At 39.2% G+C, this 24,830-nt stretch overlaps 1 protein-coding gene across 2 annotated transcripts in view; it reads right to left on the reverse strand.

Moving 5' to 3' along the window:
- Nucleotides 1-3,954: 3,954 nt before the first annotated feature.
- Nucleotides 3,955-24,830, reverse strand: part of LOC145480951 (uncharacterized) — a 29,254-nt gene continuing 8,378 nt past the window's right edge. The window contains exons 8-9 of one of the 2 annotated variants that reach the window (XM_081459311.1): nt 6,900-12,297; nt 3,955-3,984 (exon numbers count right to left, since the gene is read on the reverse strand). In XM_081459311.1, the coding sequence (XP_081315437.1) occupies nt 6,902-12,277 (5,376 nt within the window). In that variant the 5' untranslated portion in view covers nt 12,278-12,297 and the 3' untranslated portion in view covers nt 3,955-3,984; nt 6,900-6,901. Of the gene's footprint in view, nt 3,985-6,354; nt 12,298-24,830 lie in introns of those variants that run through there. The other variant, XM_081459304.1, reaches the window with a different exon arrangement.

Raw genomic sequence — 24,830 nt, forward strand, 5'->3', positions numbered from 1 at the left:
TCACAAGCGGAAACAACAAAAGAGATTTTTTTTCTGTATTCACAGAATTTTAAAAAAAGCACGCTTGGAATAATTTCGCCTTGACCAATGCATACTTTTGTTAATCAAGCTTTTAAATTTCAAAGTGTTAAATGACAATTCGCTTTAGAAACGTCTGATCTCGCCGTCCTTTGCGGGACGGTTACTAGGGACAAGACTGTGAGATCGTTTCCAAAGTGGCTCATCTCACATACACGGAAGATCGTGAATTTATTATATGTGTCAGTCACTACATCAAGTGGTTTTTACGATTTGATCAAAGCTATTCTTCCTCTTGTCAATTTTAACAGGATTTCATATTGAGCCACAAAATTTCGAGGAAAGGGATGACATATTACGTAGGTTTTTGGTTGAATTCTGGATGAGCTTAATTTCGAGGCGGGATACGAAGTGAAACTTCTTCGTCAAAGCATGATATGCGCTGCGCAAGCAGGATACCCACGCTTTTAAAATTAATGGCGATATACGAAATAAAAAAATATAGCAAATTGCGATTTTTTAGTAGGGGTATTAATTGGTCCCATTCAGTTTAAAAGTACTTGCAAAATTTAGCCTTTGCTCGAATTGCTCGCAAAAACTAGATGAGTGCTCCTTGCTCGTGCTCGAAAATGTTTTACAGCTGTTCGCATGCTCGGATTCTTGTTCAGATTCTCTGTCGTGTAGCGGAAGCATAATTTGCATCTTGGAACCAAAATTGACGCTGGAAACAATGTTTCTAGTTTTGTGAAAGTGGGAAACGTTGGGAAGACATGCGCGTGATATGAATGCGTCTGGAAACATTCATTCTGGAAACATGCTTCCTCGTTTAATCATAAAAATTACAATTTCCTCGATTGTGATTGGTTTAAACAATTCCTATTTTCCACTAATTTACTTGCCAAGTTGTTATCGGACCGTTTGTTATTAGACAGTTTGTTATTTAACAGTTCAATAAGCCAATCACATTCAAAGTTGTAGTTACGTGCGTGCGTGGGTGCGCGCGCTTGCTTTTATGTTTTTGGCGCCTAATTACCGGTAGAAGGTGCGGTGACCTTAGAATGTTACATCTCCATTGTAGGTATTTTAATGCAAATTTTCCCTTTCTTTAATATCTTGGCTATTCTTCTATTCTGGGAAATTGTAATTTTTATGATTAATTGGTAATAAGACATCGTGTTGTCCAATTCGGTCGGTAATCATAAACGCGATGAACAAATCCGACTCCCGCTGCACGGTCGTCCGATTTTGTTATCACTCTTATGATAACAGACCGAGTTAGACTCCACTCAGTCCTATTACCATAACTGACGTCCACGCGCGTAAGAATTTTTAACGAAAGGCACCCGCAAAAGTAGAAAGTAACTTAGAGACATGAGGACATAAGGAATATTACTATTACTAATCCACCCTCAGAGCTTGTAAGATCTGTATAGCTGCCATTGGCTAGACCCTAGAAGCCTCCGAATGAATTTTCATTGCGTTGAATCTTTTTCAGTCAATCAGCTTGAAACCGGTTTGCCGATCATGGAATCCGTAACTCGAAATGCGTGTTAGATTACTTGGTGCAAAACGTTTCCTTCTAATAAAGGAGAGATTCCGGCTAGCGCAAAATTTTTACGAAGTGCTCGTTGCATTCGCCATTTGTAGTTTCTAAAGTGCTCGCAAAACTAAACGCACTGCTCGCATGCTCGCAGACCCTGATTCGAACTTGAAAGTAAGCGTTGTTATAACAGTCCTACCTAATTCCTATTGAGCCATCATAAACAAAATCTTTATGTACGCACGGCCGTGCTCAATAAAATGACGTGTGTATTTTCATTTCAGCTGAAGCATTTGGAGGAATTGTGCGACAGCAAAAACATTTGATGGATCATAATTTGCGATAACCAAGTTTAGCCTCTTTATCAAAACGAGGCCTGGTTTACAACCAGTCATATGAAAATGAGTTTACTTTGCATGTGTATGAAATCTCATTTTCATATGAAAGGATGGGCATCAAGACTCGCTTTAAGAAAGAGGCTAAAGGTTATTCGGAGATGGCTACATTATTGCTTTATCATTCGATCGCCAAGTTTGTTCTCATATTTAAGTCAATTTCTGGCAGCTCACGGAAGCGATCTGCCAGTTTTTCACCCGAGAGCCCGGTTACAATTACGCATAAGTAAAATATTTTTTGCAGCAAAACACATTTAGACGGTATTACACATGAGCAGACCATTATTTGTAGGCAGTAATTTGCAGGTCACGTGGTGGGCTTTCGGCGAATGGAAAGGAAGAAGAAATGAATGGAATAATAATAAATGTAGTTTGCATGATTTAAGAGATGACATTCTTCATCATTTCTATCGTGACAAAACCACGACATCATGGAACCAAACAGTTAATCCTTGCTTTTTCATTCAATGAATTGTCCAGAGAAATAGAAGTAAGAAGTGTTGCAACATGTAATGGCTTTTCAAAGAATTGCCTAAACTCAGTAATTGTTAATGAAGTAACATGGGGAATCCAAACTGACAGGAGGCACACTAGTTGGCTATTTACAAGCGCGGCCAAGAAGTTGAATATGGGACTAGCAAAAAATACACCAGTGAATGTTTCTTCTTCTCAGCGGTTACTGATGTATTTACCTCGAAGCGCGCTTTGGAAGCCTGGGTAGGGATAAATGGAAGGCGCGCGGTGCATGACGTGCCCTCCTTTCTATGATCCCCTCCAGAGCCTCTAAAGGAGTGAACTAGTTATTTGTCATCTGGTTTCGAGTCCTAAAACATCAAGTTATGATTAAAACTTATCAAGGTCTTACTTTCGCTTTGCTGAAAGTCTCTTTCATTGCCCTGAACTTTTCTGATTTGACCGTCGGTAAAAGCCAAAATTAAAGAACAACAATAAAAAGAGAAAATGCCTCGTAAATCTAGAAAAAAATTCAATTGATATTAAATGCACGTCTTTTAATCAGTTCAAAGGACCTCTGTACAACGCCTGTATTTGCTAGCGAGACATGAACACTGAAAACACTCGCATTAGCTACTTTATTTACACCTCTATTTAGTTGCGTATTATTTATTAAGCTATTCCTTATCACCTAGTCGACTAACTTACTACTTAACCGATTTCACTGGTTTGGTTGCCAACTCGAAAGCGTCTGCTTCCTTGACCACTACAGACTTTTTTTTGTTTTGTTTGTTTTTCTGTTTGTTTGTTATTTAATACGACTAATTATTGTAATTGAAACAATTGTGAGAACGTGAACTTTCACTTGAAGCTACTTAAACACTAAAAAATGAAGTCAAAGCTCTGTGCTCTGGTCGCACGGTGCATCTTAGTCAATGATACTTCGAGAAAAATAATTGGTTTCTCTAGCTATCATCAACTGTCATTTACATGATCAACCGGCGCGAGGAAGTTTGCGATAATTATAATGAAATATAGTATATTTTAAGCTTACTCTAGCTTCTACTGCCATGCTTTTGCCGCGTAAATCATTAAGAGATGGTCCTAGGTAAACTCAGAGCCTTTGTATATGGAAAAACATTGTTTGGTAGTTTCTGAATAGCAGAGAACCGTTTACATGAGAAATCTTGGGTGACCCTGGGTAGAGAACAAGTTGCTTTGAAGGCAAGGGGCTTGCAGACACCACCCCTACCTGGGATACATTGGGACTTAAAGAGCACGAGCAAACTCGACATCTGGGGGGCCTGAGTTTTTGACATAACCAGTAAAGAATAGGAGGGGGAGGGGTAACCCTCCTGAGGAGAAACTATATCTTGAGTACTTGCGTCTGACTACTGACTACTCACTGATCATCTACTACTACGTTCGTTTCTCATTAACCAGTCTTGTCGCGGAGTTACTCCTGGCAAAAATTAAATCGTCTCTTTAATTCAAACTGTGCATATATTCAGGGAAAAGCTGGGCGGCATCTTGAATTTCAATGTCAGACCCTGGGTATGACGCTGGTGCAAAGCAAGCCTCCAAAAGTAGAAACGTAAAGAATGATTGTATCTCTGACTGAGATATGCTCGCCAAATAAAACGATTTACTTCTTCATATAAGACAGATCAAAGGTCTTCTCAATATAACCAAGGTATGAAATATCTTCTTTCTTTAAAGTGCACCTAACCCCAAAATTTTTTTTCGCTAAAACGAATCTAGGCTTTATTTGAAGCATTTGGGCGAAGAAATTTTTGAATTTGGTTGAGTCCTCGATTTTCTATGCCCTTTCAAAGTTGCGCTTGAAGTATTTCACTACCGCGTTTTAGGGAGTCTTGGGCGACGGTTCCTGATGACGTCTACCCAGGAACCAAACAGAATGGCGCCTCAGTCAGCTCTCTGTATTTGCTGGAGAAAATGGAAAACAAAACTAATCGTTCCGATGTATTTTGGGGCTAAAACGTCCAAGCTTTGTCTCAGAATCATTTTGTTTCGTCACTGGAGTCAGAGTTAAGTTTCGATTTGGAAGACACCAAAATAAACTTCGATCGAGCACGTTCGACAACTGTGAACTCACTGCTTAGAGCTTTGAGAACAATTTACAATATTTCAAGCGAAGAAGGGGAAGACTTCTTTGCCGACGAGTTGCTTGTATATTAGGAATGGAAAGCTAGATACGAAGTGGAGGAGCAGGCAAACGAAAAGCAGGAAAGAAAACTCAAGGACTGCTTTGGATGGTAATTTCGTCAACTAAACATAAGTTTCCCACTCGTGTTTATAGCCCGTTTACATTTGTCCTTAGCGAGAATGTATTTTGTCAAGGTATGATTTTCCTGTTAAATCCAGTTTGTGTTTTACTTTCTGTTGAATGCTTCATGTTTATAAGAGCGACGCACGCGTTGCAGTTTTCGAGACTTGACGACCTCCAAAACATTGGCTTCGATCCATTGCAAAACGTACTGTTTGAACCTGTATTTTTGAAGCTGCGAGAACAAGGTGGAAGGAAACATTTCATACAATTACCGATTTCACATTGTCACACGTTTTAAGTCGTAACTCCAAATAACCAATGTAAATTGTTCTCAAAGTTTGCAGTGAAATTCGTCGGATAAGCGAAAAGGATGTGTTCCCTAAGCGGTCCGCAGATAATGTTCCGCGGTCATATTTACGACACTATTGCACAGAATCTCTGTCGCACTGCTGATTTCCAAACCTTCGAAAAACTCTGTGAGTCTAACAATTTTGTTATGATGTAATTCTAAAAGATTAATTTTCTACTTTTATCTAATTCGAAAGAGAAATAAGTGCTGGTTAGCGGCGTACAGTTGCGACCTATTTACATATCAGTTAATACGCTTCTTGATCATGATCGGATCACATAACTTTGCCGGTTATGTTATAAATACTGCGGGATTGTAAGATATAGGTTTTCGGTAGTATTTCTAAAAATTTCTTGTTAGCTTTAAGCAGAAAATTTATGAAAATAGCGTTCGAAAGTCTGCGGAACAAATTCCAGTGGGAATTCTTTAATGGTTCTCACAGATTCAGTTCGCTTGTTTCGGTTCGACAAAATCAACCGTCGTTTACGTCTTTATTGTACCATTAGCCGATCATCGTCAGTAAATTGTACAGTATATCTTTCTTTAAACCTGGGATATTACTGCAACAGCCGATAGCACCTCTGGAAGGCGTTTCTGCGCACTTTTGGAATGTGTATTGCACAATCCTGAAGAAAATGAGAGGACGTGAGATATCGAACCTTCCTGGGTAGACGTCACAAGAGCCGCTGGACCCATTCTCCTCAAACTCGGTCGTGAAACAAAATGGCGATGTTTTGGAGCTATTTTCGAGATTTCGTCGGGGCACAGAAAATCGAGGATTTCACGGAATCCAAAAATTTTTTCGCAGAACTATTTCAAATAACAAGTACATTCGCTTTAGCGAAAAAAATTTGGGGTTAGGAGCACTTTAAGAAAGCAGATTTTGTTTTGCTCGAGAGGAGTACGCAATGGACCAGCTTTAGCAAAATAACGTGATATGTTATTAGTGGTAGCTCTGTGTAGATTTTTAGCATACTCAAGTATCTGCCTCAGTGCAGGAAAAATTTCGCAATGTCTTTGCCTACAAGGGCATTCAGAGTGCACCTCCAATAGTATTATGAGCTTTCGTGCGTTTTTATAGCTCAAAGGTATAATTGAAAAAATGCCAACAAATCACTTTTAACGACATTATATTTTAAGCAGAGCATCACCTAGATTACGCTTAAACACTTATACTGCACACTCTCTAATAAAATAGAATTCTACGAGAGGTTAAAAAATCCGTTGACCGTTTGCAAATATCTGCATTGGTTTCGGAGATATGTTTGAAAATTGCGTAAAATATGCAAATGAGAGGGCTGAGACGTCTTACACTCAACCAAATACTACATCAAGTATATAAATAGAACTATCTCGGTCAATTTGCGGCAGAAACCATTGAAACTTGGTAGGCTATTATTCCTACATGCAACACACCTAAGGCTATAAAAATTTTGGTTCCCAAAGCAACCCACTCTTTCCAAGTAATCTTCAACCTGATTTCAATATTTTAATGATTTACAGCTCAACAAATATTAAACAAGGCTATGAACTCGACCTAACATATTTATATGCTTGCTGGATCATGCAAATCAGGTATCATTGGCAAATATCAATGTAGAACGCTACAGATGGCCAGAAAGGTCTTTAATATCGGGGAGGTCTGAAACCCATTATGTTGCCATGGTAACAGAATCTTATGCTCATAATGTGGAGCATCTATTTTAAAAACTTGAATACCTCTAGAACGATAAGAGATAATTAAATATAGTAAACAGAGTTTTTCTTTTCATACAGACTACTTGTCTATGTTTTAAAATGGTTTAAATAGGAAAGATGCGATTTTCGTCATAGTACCTCTTTAAGGAAACTTACTCTTATTTTCCAAAGTCAAATGTCACGTTATCTCCAATCAGCATAAATGGTGCCCACTCGGAAACCCTGTCAAAGCCGTTACCTCTCATCCACTTCATGGCCTGGTGAAGAGATTCACTGGCACTCTCACCACGAACAAGATGCTCGTAGAATTGAAGCATCAGCTGCTCTGTTGCTTTGTCACTTATGGCCCATAGAGCCACCAAAACGGACCGTGCACCAGATCCTAAGAACGCTCGAGCGATCCCAACGACTCCTTCGGTTCTAATCTTCCCACACGCACTATGGCAGCAGCTAAGTACCACCAGCTTAGCACGCAATTCAACTTGTGCAATGTCCGACATCCTCAAAAGATAATCTTCTTCTTCTGGAGTCCTGTCAGAAGGGCGTACCGGAGAAAGAGCAATTTCTCCTCGGTCAGCATTACCATGGGCTGCAAAATGTATCAGACTCACTGAATGTAACCTGTCAAGTACCGCCTGCTTTGTGGCCTTCTCTCCTAGCAAAGGTTGAACACCTAGCAGTCGTCCAATCATGGCTGCTTCATTTCTTGCCCATGGTAACCTAGAGACGGGCATTTTCTTTCCTTTGTAACGCACAGTACCGACAGCTGGATCCCCCACTATTAGAGCACCAGTCTGACTGTGATAGTCTGAAGGACTGTCCTGAATGAGCTTGAGAGTCGTCAAAGAAGGAACAATGCGGATTCTGAATTTTTCTGATAAATACCTCCCGCCTTCATCTGTCAACGCTGGAAATGGAACTTGGTTTAAGCAGCGATCAGGAACAACAATGAGCTCGGGCTCCTCAAGTAGATCATCTACCGGACTGATTAACATTCTGTAGTACACAGAAAAGCTCGATTCGGAGCTTCCACTTTCTTCATCTTCTTCCTCTATAAGTCTCAATGCTGCGAGGGTCTGAACGTCATTTAAAGATCGATCTTCGCAATCTTCCTCGCGTAAAATACCAAATCTTCGAAAGCTTGTAGCGAAGAAATCATGTAACTTGCCAACTAGTCCGGCACCAACTAGTTTCTCATCTACTGTTATTCTTCGGAAATGAATGATTCCACTTGTCTTGAGAACCCAGAAAATCAGATCAAAATCATGATAAGAAATGTACAGACAAGAAGAGTTGCTTTCGTTTTTCATAATATTTTCAATACCAATCCAGGATTGCGGATCAGCTGAGATGTGGCTTTCAACAGAATACTGAGTTGCCATCAAGTCCGCCAATGCTCTAGCCCGTGCCAGCTCTAAAACATAAAGTGCATGGTTTGGATTTCGCGAAAAGCAAAAGAATGCACTAAGATTCCGGTAGGTAAAATCGCGAACGTCTGAAGACGATACCTTAAAATCGTCGTTGTCCCTTAGAAAACTTCGTAAAGATTCGCTTTTCTTCATACTCAGCAACAGACAGTCAAACGCTTCCTGGATCTTGTATTGAGATAACTTCACCACAGTAAGAAGACAAAGAATTTTAAACTCTCTCTCTAAGTCCTTGATTTCTCCAGCAATTAAGAGTGCCTTTTCAATATAATCTTCAGCCATGACATATTTACCAACTGATTGATAAAATGCTGCTAAGCTTCCGTAAACTGTTGCTTCTCCCTCTTTGTCACCGATTTCTATTGTGATGGCAAGCGTTTTTTCAAAATATTCTTTAGCCTTGTCATGTTCACCAAGAGATTCAAAAACAGTTCCTAATTTTCCGTACGAGCTGGCTTCTCCACTTTTGTCACCGATTTGTATTTTGATGGCAAGTGCTTTCTCAATATATTCTTTAGCCTTGTCATATTCACCAAGAGATCTAAACACAACTCCTAAGTTTCCGTACGAGGTGGCTTCTCCATCTTTGTCACCGATTTGTTTTCTGATGGCAAGTGCTTTCTCAAGATATTCTTTAGCCTTGTCATATTCACCAAGAGATTGAAACACAGTTCCTAAGTTTCCGTAATCTGCTGCTTCTCCCGCTTTGTCACCAATTTGTATTCTCATGGCAAGTGCTTTCTCAAGATATTCTTTGGCCTTGTCATATTCACCAAGAGATTTAAACACAGTTCCTAGGTTTCCGTACGAGGTGGCTTCTCCATCTTTGTCACCTATTTGTATTTTGATGGCAAGTGCTTTCTCAAGATGTTCTTTAGCCTTATCATATTCACCACGAGATTTAAACACAATTCCTAAGTTTCCGTACGAGCTGGCTTCTCCCTTTTTGTCACCGACTTGTGATCTGATGGCAAGTGCTTTCTCGAGATATTCCTTAGCCTTGTCATATTCACCAAGAGATTGAAACACGATTCCTAAGTTTCCGTAATCTGCTCCTTCTCCATCTGTGTCACCGATTTGCATTTTGATAGCAAGTGCTTTCTCAAGATATTCTTTAGCTTTGTCATATTCACCAAGAGATGTAAACACAGTTCCTAAGTTTCCGTACGAGATGGCTTCTCCCTCGTTGTCACCAATTTGTATTCTGATGGCAAGTGCTTTCTCAAGATATTCTTTAGCCTTCTCATATTCACCAAGAGATTTAAACACGATTCCTAAGTTTCCGTAATCTGCTGCTTCTCCCCGTTTGTCACCAATTTGTATTCTGATAACAAGTGCTTTCTCAAGATATTCTTTAGCTTTGTCATATTCACCAAGAGATGTAAACACGATTCCTAAGTTTCCGTAATCTGCTCCTTCTCCCTCTTTGTCACCAATTTGTATTCTGATGGCAAGGGCTTTCTCAAGATATTCTTTAGCCTTCTCATATTCACCAAGAGATTTCAACACGATTCCTAAGGTTCCGTAATCTGCTGCTTCTCCATGTTTGTCACCAATTTGTATTCTGATAACAAGTGCTTTCTCAAGATATTCTTTAGCTTTGTCATATTCACCAAGAGATGTAAACACAGTTCCTAAGTTTCCGTACGAGATGGCTTCTCCCTCTTTGTCACCAATTTGTATTCTGACGGCAAGTGCTTTCTCAAGATATTCTTTAGCCTTCTCATATCCACTAAGAGATTTAAACACGATTCCTAAGTTTCCGTAATCTGCTGCTTCTCCCTGTTTGTCACCAATTTGTATTCTGATAACAAGTGCTTTCTCAAGATATTCTTTAGCCTTGTCATATTCACCAAGAGATGTAAACACGATTCCTAAGTTTCCGTAATCTGCTGCTTCTCCACCTTTGTCACCAATTTGTATTCTGATGGCAAGTGCATTCTCAAGATATTCTTTAGCCTTGTCATATTCGCCAAGAGATGTAAACACAGTTCCTAATCTTCCGTACGAGCTGGCCTCTCCATCTTTGTCACCGATTTGTATTCTGATGGCAAGTGCTTTCTCAAGATATTCTTTAGCCTTGTCATATTTACCAAGAGATTTAAACACGATTCCTAAGTTTTCGTATGAGTTGGCTTCTCCCCTTTTGTCACCGATTTGTATTTTGATGGCAAGTGCTTTCTCAAGATATTCTTTAGCCTTGTCATATTCACCAAGAGATTGAAACACGATTCCTAAGTTTCCGTACGAGGTGGCTTCTCCATCTTTGTCACCGATTTGTATTTTGATGGCAAGTGCTTTCTCAAGATATTCTTTAGCCTTGTCATATTCACCAAGAAATTTAAACACGGTTCCTAAGTTTCCGTACAAGCTGGCTTCTCCATCTTTGTCACCGATTTGTATTTTGATGGCAAGTGCTTTCTCAAGATATTCTTTAGCCTTGTCATATTCACCAAGAGATCTAAATACAATTCCTAAGTTTCGGTAGGAGGTGGCTTCTCCATCTTTGTCGCCGATTTGTATTTCGATAGCAAGTGCTTTCTCAAGATATTCTTTAGCCTTGTCATATTCACCAAGAGATTGAAACACTGTTCCTAAGGTTCCGTAATCTGCTGCTTCTCCCTCTTTGTCACCAATTTGTATTCTCATGGCAAGTGCCTTCTCAAGATATTCTTTAGCCTTGTCATATTCACCAAGAGATGTAAACACAGTTCCTAATCTTCCGTACGAGCTGGCCTCTCCATCTTTGTCACCGATTTGTATTCTGATAGCAAGTGCTTTCTCAAGATATTCTTTAGCCTTGTCATATTCACCAAGAGATTTAAACACGATTCCTAAGTTTTCGTACGAGTTGGCTTCTCCCCTTTTGTCACCGATTTGTATTTTTATGGCAAGTGCTTTCTCAAGATATTCTTTAGCCTTGTCATATTCACCAAGAGATTGAAACACGATTCCTAAGTTTCGGTACGAGGTGGCTTCTCCATCTTTGTCACCGATTTGTATTTTGATGGCAAGTGCTTTCTCAAGATATTCTTTAGCCTTGTCATATTCACCAAGAGATTTAAACACAGTTCCTAAGTTTCCGTACAAGCTGGCTTCTCCATCTTTGTCACCGATTTGTATTTTGATGGCAAGTGCTTTCTCAAGATATTCTTTAGCCTTGTCATATTCACCAAGAGATCTAAACACAATTCCTAAGTTTCGGTACGAGGTGGCTTCTCCATCTTTGTCGCCGATTTGTATTTCGATAGCAAGTGCTTTCTCAAGATATTCTTTAGCCTTGTCATATTCACCAAGAGATTGAAACACAGTTCCTAAGTTTCCGTAATCTGCTGCTTCTCCCGCTTTGTCACCAATTTGTATTCTCATGGCAAGTGCTTTCTCAAGATATTCTTTAGCCTTGTCATATTCACCAAGAGATTTAAACACAGTTCCTAAGTTTCCGTACGAGGTGGCTTCTCCATCTTTGTCACCTATTTGTATTTTGATGGCAAGTGCTTTCTCAAGATGTTCTTTAGCCTTGTCATATTCACCACGAGATTTAAACACAATTCCTAAGTTTCCGTACGAGCTGGCTTGTCCCTTTTTGTCACCAAATTGTAATTTGATGGCAAGGGCTTTCTTAAGATATACTTTAGCTTTGTCGTAGTCACCGAGATGATAAGATATAACGCCAATCTTTTCATCGATGTATGCTTCATTCTTTTTGTCTCTCATTTCTTTCGTGATAGGAATCGCTTTCTCATAAAGTTCTCTTGCTTCTAGGTATTTATACTGCTCTTGATATATGTTGGCCAGTTTTACCATAAGATTTCCTTCCTTGTCTTTTTTACCACACTCGCGGTAAATGGTAAGAAGTTTCCTGCCGTAGATTAGTGCTTCTGTGTGATCAGGAATAAGACAGTACGCCCTGAAGATTGCTCCATAAATATCAATATGAAGGGAATTGAAAATTTCTCCTTCCGTTTTTAGCCCTGTGTTATTTAGGAAGATCAAACATTCCTTGCAGACCTTAATGCCTTTTTGCGCACGACCAGTGTTGAGAAGGAAAGTAGCAACAACCAAGCCAATAACGACGACGTGTAAAATGTCGTATATGTTATTCATGGCGTTCTCGTCTATGTACCCTAATAAAAATAACACAAATCAAGCCTTTTAGCTATTTAGAGTAATAATATTCGGTAGTAAGTCCTCTTAGCCACCATCATATAAAAAAGTCTTGCCCAAGACGCGAATACAACTTCACCTGCCTAAATCTTGCCCCTCAATTACCTCCCCCCCCCCACCCCCTACCCATACAATGTTGAAAACTACTACCTTCAATTTCTTTAGCCTGCGTAGCAAGCGTTTCTGTGGGGCTCGGGAGCAAAGAATTAAAGCGCGAAAAATGGAATGAGTTAAAGAGGGGGGAGGGGGAGGGAAAGGAAGGAAACACTTGCAGACAAACCCGTGGATTTTGAAAACCGCCCACTTGGCCTTTCATGCCTGAGTACGCACACTGAGATTTCGTGCTGTCATCGGCTGTCATAAAATTAACTAATAAAATCTTCGGCCTTCCTTGGCGGAAGTGAACTTTGAACCAAAATAAACTTAAAACCTGTCAAAATATGTCTGAAACAACGAGCGCACGGTGGGACGGAGAAATCTCGATGAATAAAATTTTGTAATTTATAATCAAGCTATATTTCTACTCAATCCGTCTACAAGGAAGAACTGCAAGGATGAAGTTTTAGTACAAATCTGCCCGAAAGTTAAGATGTGAGAAGTGTTCAAGTCGCGGTAGTAATCCTTGTGTTCGCAAGGTTCGAAATCTTGGATCACTGTATTAATTCGTTCAGGAATCGATACAAGGTAAAATTAGCAAGTCAACTCCCACAAAGGCGACTCCAGTAGTGAAGCGTTTGCGGGAAACGACAGATCCGCAAATGGGCTCGAGTGTTATGGCCTGTAGCAAAAACAAACAACGGAAGGTCTTCTCGAAAAACTTTGAAATTTGGCTAGGAGAGGCTTCAAACATCTGAGAGGGAAAATAACGATAATCTTGACCAGTATCTGAATAAAGATAATCTTCCCCTTGGCCAGACGAAATCACTAAGTTTTCCCACGCAGTAGTGCGAATCTTCTGTCCCGTGGTTTATTATCTTGTCCTTGGCGTATGTGGCATTCAAGAAAGTGATGGTAAAATTAAAGGAACAGCTGCAAATTGTGCCGCGCTTGCTTCTGCAATAATGTGCAGGCTTCGAAAAACCAAAGCGTCGGCATTGCACTACAGGATTTCTACCGTACTGTCGAAGCTGACGACTAAATCCTCGTTCAGCGAGAAAAGTTAAAGCGTTTTGTAAACAAGCTTCGAACGCGTCTTCTCCCTTTGTCTGGCACTCAAAGGTATTTTAAAAGATACCTTTGATCGACACATGTCAATATATTGGACTGGCCCAGCCAATCACGAGCTCCGTTCGCTGGCGAACGGAGGTTTTCAAAATACAGGGGTTTTTCTGCAAGCGTTTCCTTCCTTCCCCTCTCCCACCCCCCTCTTTCTTTTTTTTTTTTTGGCTCTCGCCCCATTTTTCGCGCAGACAAAACACCGAAAATCCCTTTCCTCGGTCTTTCTTCCAAACCCCACGGAAACGCTTGCTACGCAGGCTACAATGTCTTCTGATTTTCAACATTTTATTGGGTGGGGAGGGGGAACAGTAACGTGTTTTCAAAAGCCGGAGGCAGCGCATTTTTCAAACTTCAGTAGTAAAACACATACAATTCGTTAAATTACATAAGTGTCCCAAGGACTTTTTTCCACGATTGTAGAGGTAGGTGTATGAGTGGTTACTAGAGAATCCAACGGTAGGGTAACCCTGCTTTGGACTAGTATCTCGTCTGTACAAATATTGCTGATCCAAACGCGAAAAATTAATGATGAAAGGACGAGTTCGTTAGCTGAGTCCTGCTATTGTTTTCCAGTATCTCGAAGCCCTGATAAAACGCGGAACGCGAGTTTTTGAATGGCTTCTCAATCACGCCCTATCTATTGGGTCACACAAGCGTCATAAAGTACAGTTAGTTCATGACGTCAGAGTTGTTCATGCCGCCCGAAGTGAGTCCGTTTGTAAGCGTTTAATTTTTTGTTGTTCCGTTTTTTTCCCTCAGGAGTCACCGTTAAGGTTTAGGCCGCGTACAAATCTTTTCTCTAACTTCTCATTTTTGTTGTTTAGAGTTCAATTTGGCAGTCAGAGGTTTTGTTTTGAAGTCGCATTACCTGAACAAGGACGAGACAAGAAACTTAATCACATATGGCGCTTGGTTTCCTATCTAAATTAAATCGAGACCAAACTAATGGGAATGAGCGCTCTAACCATACATACAAGATGCTCAACAAATTTAGGGAACTAAAAGGGTAATTAGATTGTAACAATACACCTATTCCAAAAGTAGAGACAAAGAAGAAACAGTACTGTTGTTTTAGTAAATAGGTGCCCCAACAAACGCAAACCAACAATAAAAACCAAATCAAGGCCAGTATCATCATTACCAAGGGTAGCCACAAAGTTATCTTAGTTTTCTCTGATACACTCATGAATCTATTTAAAAGACAATAGGAGGTCTGATGGGAAGTCAACACAAATTAAATTAAAACAAAAAGTTTCAAATGTTGTGCATAACAATCAAATGCAAGCATTCGAAAGTAAGTTACAATTTTTCGATCCCCATTCTTTGTTAAATACTGCATGACGTTAAAGTCCAATAGCTTTCAAAGCATATTGGGTTTTTTACTATGGCTAATTATCGATGAAATATTTATTAAGTTAGACAAAGTTCTTTATTCTTAACCGTGCATAAAACACAATAGCTATTAACTCAGTTCTGTCTTAAAGAATGTCGACAGAAACGTTCCGATTATGTAACTGATACACTGTGTATGATCGCAAATCGAAAGCTTGTGTTCCTTCCGAAGCCTTCCAATATAAATCTTAATATCTTTGATTGCTCTTTTAAAGTTTCTCGAGCTTAGAACCCACTCAAGTTTACTATTAAACTCTGTGTTTGCTGATTAATATAATTAACATTCCACGCTGGTTCCTTTCATAGGCACACTGACTTGCCCTGAAGAGAAATACAGTAATAGCCCACGTATAAGAACCTGAATTTTTCAATTTAGCCTAAATTGGTTCTTATATAAATGATACTTAAAGCAAATTTAGGCTACCAAGGTTCTTAAAATAGGTTCTTATATTCTCATATGAATTTCATCTGAAAATATTATATATAATATAAATATCATCTCATAATACAGTACATTGTATAAATCATTTATTTGTACCATAGAGCAATGCCTCTAGGCAGTTCAGTGCAGGTACAGTATATGTCCTTAACAAAACATAACAAAGAAACTCATGTTGACACCAAATTCATAATTTGATATTTTACATTTAATATTTTGTGATTCTCACAGAGTTGGAGATGGTCAGAAAGCTTTCCTTGATATTGTAGTAGAGTACAGTACTTGCAAATACTTCGGGAATTATTTGAATGGCAAACACAATCGACATACAACATGGTACTTAAGCTTGAAATAAAAGTTATGTCAAGTTGCTTTTAAATAGATGATGATCTTAATTCAGCAGCTTCTACCTATACACTTTTACAGCAACCCCACTGATAAGAACCTAACTTAAAATTTTAGCCTTAATAGGTTCTTATGTGGAGGGGGCTTAAAATGAAAATTTTAGCCTAACAGGTTCTTAAAACCCAGGTTCTTATATGTGGGCTATTACTGTAAGACAACTAATGAAAGCAACTTTTGCCATCGATGTGCTTTAAAATATTGAACGCCGTAAATTTTTGTCACTTTTTACTGTATAATGTACTTTGTACAATTTGGTCGATTTCAAACTCTCGTTTTCCCATGGTAACAGACATCAGAACTGACAGAGCCCAAAACTGCAAACGATGGACTGAGCTTGCAATTAACCGTCACTTATAATGGTCTAAATGTCGTGGCTTTCATAATAGAGCTATGTATTATTCTAACTGGTTACGATAGAAACTATACGATACAAAGTTAGCTAGAGCTGTATGAACCACGGTGGAATATGCTTTAGAAAGTGACACTAAGAAAACCACCTGAGGAGCTCTCGATCAGTTTCGGGAAAACACTGATTATCATAATACGTCAAGCATGGTAGATGTATTGTGAAGTTTCTGCAGTGTCAAAACGTCAGCTTGACAGGATGCGAGATAAGCTGAAAATCCAGGCGGGATGTGGACAGGGGGATTCGGGATGAACATATCTTCGCCTGAGCAGCATGTGTTCAGTGCAACCAGGAAATGCGGGATAGTTTTGAAATTGAGAGACGGGATGCGGGATGAAAAGCAGCAAAAACAGCACGGTTACACAGTGATTTGAGAAATTAAAATACCATTCGGGAGTGTTTGGAATCACTAATGAGTGAAAGGGACAAGGAGTTTTTAAAACGGCTTTCCAATCTCGTTTCGGTCACACCAGCGTCATTAACTACAACTGATTATGATCAGTCTTAAATTACATGACGTCAGGGTTAAAGCTAATTAGTGATTACGGTCGACATTACGGTTACAAATTCTCCTGGGTTCTTTCTTTGGGTTTAAATAGTAGATCGAGAGTCTATCTTTTTGTCGAGGGTCCAGGGTCCAGGGTCCCATGTCAAGGGTCGAGGGTCGAGGGTCGAGGGTCGAGGGTCGAGGGACGAGGGTTGAGGTTCCAGGTTAATATATATTTTTTTCGAGTCTATCTTTTTGTCGAGGGTCCCATGTCGAGGGTCGAGGGTAATATTTTTTTTTCTGGGTTTGTTTTTTTTACTCTTTGCTGTAGGCTCGATTTCCGCCGCTTATTCGAGTCCGGTCTACATGTTCCTGCCCGATTTAGTTTAATGTCTGCTAACATGATCGCAAACGTCTGTGCTACAGCGAGAAAGATAATTTATGTAGTCTGCTTGATTCAGATATCTTTTTGGGTCCCATGTGGAGGGTTTAATAATATTTCACAGCCCTGATTATTTATCTATAACCTTCTATAACATTCAAAGTCCGGTTTTCATGTGACTTCATCACGCTGGATGCTTTGGCCGATGTACTAATGCCATCAACTTTTGAGTGGCTATCTGCGTAGAAATAAATCCAAGCATTCAGTTTTACACTTTTAATTTCTTCAACAAAAAGATAACACACAGGGATAACGGAATGTGGTTCGCGTTAACATTTGTATTGATCATGACAATGTTGTGTCAAAGTACCCCACTCGCTTCGAATTTCACATTTTTAGCTTCACTCAAATTTTTCATTGTGGAAAACAAATAAAAACGCCTTCCCTGGTTTCGTTTGTGTACCTCTTTTTCTATCTCGTTGTAATGGTTTAGGTCGTGTTACTACCAATGCGATTTCGTGAAGTGTTGGCTTCATTGTTTTCCAGTGATATTGACGGGCGCGATGAGAAATATTCGTTTGCCATCTATCAAACAGGAACTGTAGGTGAAATCTGGAGGCGATGCCCGGGGGTGAGGGGGGGGGCGAGGGGTACACCCGGAAAAATTGGGCGGAGGTGTGCAGCCCGCTTCCCAAAACCCTTACCCTATTTATGACCAAAATCTGCGACATTCCTTACCCTACTTATGACCCGACCGTAAATTTGAAACCCTATTTATGACCTGACCCTTAAATCAAAACCTTGTTTCAGACCTGCGTAACAATTAGTTCCCTAGTTCAGACCAATGTTAAATTACTGTAAACATAATTTGTGAAGGGGTGGTTGATTTTCTTTTCGATAATGATGAAAAAGTGGCTTCTTAAAAACATACCCATATCAAGGCTAGAGTGCAAAATCCACAGCCTATTTATGACCAAAATGGCTAAAATCGATACCCTATTTATGACCAAAACGGCTGAAAAACCATATCCCTTGGGGCCGCACATACCTACATAGCCCATATAAGGGACTTACCCCCCCCCCCCGCCCCCTCCGGGAGGCGATGGGGGCAAATTTAAGGCTATTTTCCTCCTCCGCTGAATTCGCTGTTAAATAAATATCTGATCTGCGATCTAAACTACCACTCTCTTTCGGTAAACTTGCAGGTGTTTGCGATGGGTCGCGATGAAAAATATCTGTGAGATTTGAGAGCTTAAATAGACTACATATTAGAAATTACAGTGTTTGTATGGGAATCCGATGGCAAATAACTTTTCCAAAAGTGAATTTTACACAATTTGTGGATCGCAACGTTAAAATACTAGCTAGAGAATTGTATTCACCACGTTTAAAGGATGTAGCTTGGCTAGAAGACGCTCAGTTTATTTTTCTAATTTTCCATACATTTGTCTGTAAATTTGGCTGGGTGGACGCGGTTCGCGGAAAAAAAAAAATACAGACAAATGCATGGAAAATTATACAAATTAACTGAGCGTCTTCTAGCTAAGCTACATCCTTCAGACTTGTTGAATACAATCTTCCACCTAGTATTTTACCCCTAGTCAGAATGAATGATAGGAAATCAATGGGGAAACTTTTCAAGTAAAATTTCCTCTACGTGTTTATTCAAAGAACTATTTTTACTCGGGAGAAAGCCAGTTCAAATCCAGTTTTATTTTCGCGGCGGCCGTCTCTAATGCTGCTATTTCCCTTTTTTGCTCCTGAAACTCCTGTTTTTCATCTGGATGCCTACTCAACTCTCCGCAGAAAAACACTGACTCACATTTTGTCATTCGGCAGGTGCGTACTGTGTGCTTTCTTACATGACAATTACATAGCGTTGACCGGTATTTCCAAGCGCGGAAGCTACGTCTCTTATCTTGGCAGGGGTTTCTTCAAGTTCTTTTATAACAAAGTTTCCATATAACGCGCGCTCTGATTGGCTGAAAGAGCGTGCTTTATCAGAGAACAGAGCACGGGTTGATGACGGTAAGTTGGCTTTCAAATTTTTACTTCGGAATTTTGACAAATTTGCCCCAAATTAAACATCTAGTCCTGCTGTTAAGAGCCAAAAATAACCAGAGTTGTTCATTTGGTGATAAAAGCATGAAACTTCCCAGGATGGCTAACCTCTATAAGGTAAACATTTTCTGATATGGAGCCATCCAAAAATTTCCACTCAGAAGCACGCTACGCGCATGTCAAAAAATGACATATTAGGCCCCTTCATGGGAGCGAGGCTAAGTTAAAATGCTTATTTCTAAGCCTTTTCCGGAATACTTTGCCTAGATTTCTTGCTTTTTAATATAACAGCTGCTTATAAAGTATCTGGGAATCGAAACATTTGTCACGTGATTAGTCACGTGACCATCATTTTCAATAAACAATAAACTAATATCCAATATTGTATTAATACGATTAATATTTGTTTTTTCTCCTCTTCTTTCTCGTTTTTCCTCGCAAATAAAAAGAAGTTATTATTTTGAACATTACAATATAGAGTAATAAGATATTCAAACTTAGAAACCTGTGTTTCGGCATGCACAATGTAATATTGGGGCTTTGCATCAAATCGAGGCCGAGACAAAGGATGGATCTATGTTGGCTATTGAGGTGATTTTCTTAAGTCTGGCTTAATGGGATATAACTAATTTCGGCGCGGAAATCCAGAGAAAACTCTTGATTGGTTTAAATCGTATCTGACTAAGCGGACACAATGGTGCTCCATTTATGGCTGTCTCTCTGACTTCACCACTCTTGAATGTGGTGTGCGACAGGGAAAGATCCTTAGTCCTCTTTTATTTCTAATTTATATTAACGATTTGCCTGTCTATCATTTAGCATACCTAGAATGTATGCTGATGACACCCACACTAGTTACGCTGGTACTGATTTGCATCCGATTCAGTCTAGTCTATCTGACGACATAGAAAAACTAAGCAAATGGCTTGTGTCTAACAGACTTACCTTGAACGCTACAAAAACGGAATTTATATTGATCGGCTTTAGGCAAAGATTAAGAACTCTATCTGATACACTCGAACTCTGCAATAATAATGTTCCGATTGAACAAGTTTCCTCTGCGAAATCATTTGGAGTAAATGTCAATGAAAATCTGACGTGGCATTTCCACATCAACTGCATGTGTAAAAAGATCGCTTCTGCAATTGGAGCCATAAATTTAGTTAAGGTAATTCCCTTGAAATTTTAAAAATGTTCCTGTAACCAGGTGGTTAATTCATGATTGAAAAACGTTACTCTGGTTTAAAAAATGTAAAAATGTTAGTAAAAATTTTTTGTAAATCCCTTGAAATTGTTCTACTATCAAACTTTTTTTGCAACTTGGCATAATTAACATTCATGATAAGAACATTAAAAAAATGCAATAAAAGAATGGGGTCACCGTGCTTGTTAACGCGTCAGCAGGCTCTTAAAATGGGGTGTTTTTACTGGTTGCGCGTTAAGAATTCGAATCACCTTCATACAAAATTGCATTAGGTAGCTGCCGGTTAAGCCCCATGGCGAGTTCGCCCCCCACCGAGTTAGCCCCTACATCGACTCAACTTGATCGAGTTCGCCCCCACCAGATCGAGTCGCATATAGAAATTATTCTTCGTTCTTTTACCCACTGCCTTATTAGATTGCTGGTGGCGAGGAAACTTCGCTTGGTGGCGAGGTGACTTCGCTTGGTGCGAGTTGACTTCGCCGGTGGCGACCGGGAGTTCGTTGGTGGCGAGACTCCCTGATGGCGACATGACATAAACATACATAGACTGAAATGATTCTTCGAGAACTTTTAATAACTCGATAACAACTACGTAAACACGAACACAAAATTTTGGGGCGAACTCGAAATAGAAATTTTATAGTGGGGGCGAACTCGCCACGGGGCGAAACCGGTGTCGTTCCAGAATTAAGTCTTGGTTGCTTGAAAGACACAAAATTTTATGTTGAAAGTAAAGCTTCTTTTATTCACATAAGCAGGATTGCTTTATTTAAGCCGTTTTTGATTGCCTGGTTGTGGGAATATTGCACTTTTTCGGACGGTTCCGTGGTTAGCTTGTCCTCGCCTTGGCCAAAATACACCCAGTACGGAACTATTTTCCAAAAAAAAACCATGTTCTACTATCAAACTTTCTTCTTCCTTAAATGTGTTCTTTATTAGACTGTTCTTAGCATATACCCGAGAAAAAATCGGGGGTCACCGTGCTCGTTTAAGAGAAAAGAAGCATTTATTTCGCTACCGAGCTTAGTTTGAGGGAAATCTCTCACGTTTTGCACGCGCACGGGCTCATGACTTAGGGATGCGCAATGCAATACTAAGGAATCATCTTAAGTCATTTGTGCCTCAATCTACCCTACTCTGCATATGCAACATCACTACCTCAACCTCACTTTGATTACTGCAGCCTAGTCTAGGGTAATTGTGCCAAAACATTATCTAACAGGCTACAAAAACTACAAAACCATGCTGCACGAGTAATAACTTCATCGGGCTATGACGCTGATGTCGATTCCTTGTTTCACAAACTCAGCTGGAAGGACTTGCAATTTCAATGCCAAGTTCAGAAAGCTCTAATGGTTTTCAAGTCTTTAAACGGTCTGGTTTCCGAATATCTCACTTCTAAATTTGTAACACGAAATGAATCAAATTATGCTCTGAGGGACTCGGTTAACAAACTTGTTGTTCCCTCTCCGAGAACTAACTACATGAAAAATAGTTTTAGTTACAGCGGCGCAACCCTTTGGAACAGCTTACCCTGTAATCACGGAAATCAGGTTTATAAGTAGAATGTTGTTGTAAGTTAATATGATATTAGGATTAGAATTTTAGGTTTAGGATCTTAGACATGTTATTCTTACCGTATATAAATAATGATTAAAGATTAAAGATTAAAGACAACATTTCTCACAGACATAAAATATACCATCCAGTAGGTCGTATTACAATCTTCCTTGTTTTCTCATTTAAGTTTAGAACGTACTTTAAAAGCAACCTAAACAAATTCATAGGCTGCATTATCTAAATTGACATGATTGATGTATTTTACATTTTAATGCTATTTACATTTTTTCTGCATTTCCTTTGAAAAATACTGCAGCAAAGTGATTGGAAACTCTTGTTCTCTTAAAAAATTAACATATGCTTGAAGGCTACTCTTGACTGTACCGGTTTGTGCAGTTGTGGTGGAAATTAGAACTAAAAGAACCTTTATTCAGCCAGCGTTTTTAAAAGCAGGCTTATAGGAACGTTACAGCCAATGAAAGCTGTTTTTCAAAACGTTTCCTTCAGACTAAAAAGTTCAGCTAATGTTGTGACATACCTGATCTATTCCGGCATATTTGAAAGTTTCAAACGCGAAATAGAAAAGGTGTCTCAATCACAGTAAGCAAGTAACTCAAGAAAATCAAGTCAATCAAACCTATATATATATTGACTCTGTATCTCAGCCTCGATTTGATGCATAGTTTTGATATTACGTTTTTCGCACATCCAAAACATACATTCAAGGTTTGAATTTCCTAGTCTAGATAATAGAATCTACATTGCAAATAATAAAATTGGTACGTAAAAAATCATCATCATTCATCGTCATCATTTTATTTCGTAATAAAACCTACATTTTACAGTTGGACTGGCCCGCGGATAGCTATGCTAGTCTAGGCGGGCCAGTCTATCAATAGTTACAAATGGTTTATTACTATTATTATTACTATTGTTACTTTTATTATTACTATTATTACTATTATTATTACCATGATAAATAGAGAAAAATAGAAAGTTAGAAAAAAAAGTGAACAAAATGAAAAGAAAAAGTGGGAAAAGAACGTGATTTAATAGATAATATTTTGCTTTGTTTTGTTTGTTTGATTGTTGGTTAGTTGTTTTTTTTACTACTGCTACTGGCATTTTAATTTAGAAATGATCCTGCAAACCTCAATGAAAGAATGATTTCTTTGGTAGTTCTAAAATTGGTAATGATTTCATCAGTGCGTATTCCTCTGCTGGTAATTGAACATAATGGTCACGCGACTATCACGTGACATAAGTTAAGACTCAAAGGCAATGGTTAATTTCTTGTATTAAAAAAGGAAGACACTAGGTATGGTAGTCCTAGAAGGCAAAAAAAAAACTGGTATTTTGCATCAGCCTCGTTTCCATGTAAGGGCCTTGTATGCCATATTTTTGACATGCGCATTCCATGATTCTGGAAGAAAATTTGGCATGGCTCCATATCAGGAAATATTTGTCTTATAGAGGTTAGTGACCCTGCCAAGTTTGATGCTTTTATCAAAAAACGAACAATTTTGTCCCTTAACAGCTGGACTAATCCCCTGTGACTCAGACAAACGCATCAATGGAAACGAGCTATTTGTCTGTAGTAAATATGGCTCACAGAGACCATTGTTAGCAACAGTAGTGTTAAAACTGTACGAAAATAACAAGTTTTGCTAGATTACCGCCGACAAAACACGTAACGAAATAAACAAATTCTCAACCTAAACAGTGCTTCGATAAAAGACATTGTATTTGTTACGAAGGCAGAAATTATACTTAAGAAGTAAAACAACGACAGAAAACAACAACTGAACTGTCTCTGTTTACGATGAGAAGCTTTATTTTTGTAAACATGCTCAATTGCTCAAACAACACTTACATGTAGTGTAGTAACGCTCGTTCTCCGGTCATCTCAGCGAAGTGAACCGACGAGTGGTCAGTGCAAAGCTTGCTCTGATATTCTTTTCTGTGCTCGGAGTAGTGGTCCTGGGAGCCTCTTAGTCTTTCTAACTTCTAAGCTAGTTCGGGCAATCTTGCTACATGCGGCTACAAGCCGTAAATAACTGTGGCTCCTTTCAAATTCAAATCGGCATTTTGCATTTTCATCCGCAAGCTTTGAGCTCCGCGTTTCCACTGGAAAAGTGCACGTTTTCATGGGCCACGATACGGCCGGATTCCTCTGGACTATAAACCTTCACCTGCCTTTAGATCCGTATTTAAAAATTAACTTAAAAGCGAACTTTGAAGGCATCGTTCTTCTCTTGAAAGCCGCTCAAACTATTCGAAACTGTAAGCTTAGTTGAAGTCCAGTTTGTGATCGACAGCTGTCGCTTCGTTAGCCAATCAAATTATTTGAACAATTCTAACAAGGATTATGATTGGCTTATTTTAGCGTGCTTTATCGGAGAACAGTTCACGGCTGACGCCACTTTTGCTCGTTTGGAAAATAAAGTTTGGTTCGAAAATTCAGCCAAATACGTGGGGAAATTATCGGATTCTTTATCATAAAACAAATAAAGAAGCCTCGACTGTGCTCTGTTCTGTTGTAAAGCACTTAGGAAGCGGTAGAGCACTCAAGAAGTAGGGAAAACACTCGACTACGTCTCGTGTTTTCCCCTACACTTCTTTCGTGCTCTACCGGTTCCTGTGTGCTTTACAACAGAACAGAGCACAGTCGAGGCTTCTTTATTTGTTAATTCTTTAGCGCTTGCTTCCTCAAGCTTGAACTTTAATTCTTGCCTCTTTTCCTCGATGAACCTTTCACATGGGCTAAGTAACTGATATCCGACAGAAAATCCTCTATTAATTTCCTATCACCCATTCTGATTTTCAAAACTGCAAAAGACAAAATGCCCGTATGCGTTGCTGACTTTGTTTCTCTTCAAGTGTTTGCGGAGTGGCGCCAAAACGTTCCCAAGTGGACGGGTAAACTTTGAAGTTTCCCA

The sequence above is a fragment of the Orbicella franksi genome, chromosome 1 (assembly GCF_964199315.1).
Source record: "Orbicella franksi chromosome 1, jaOrbFran1.1, whole genome shotgun sequence".
Classification (NCBI taxonomy): domain Eukaryota; kingdom Metazoa; phylum Cnidaria; class Anthozoa; order Scleractinia; family Merulinidae; genus Orbicella; species Orbicella franksi.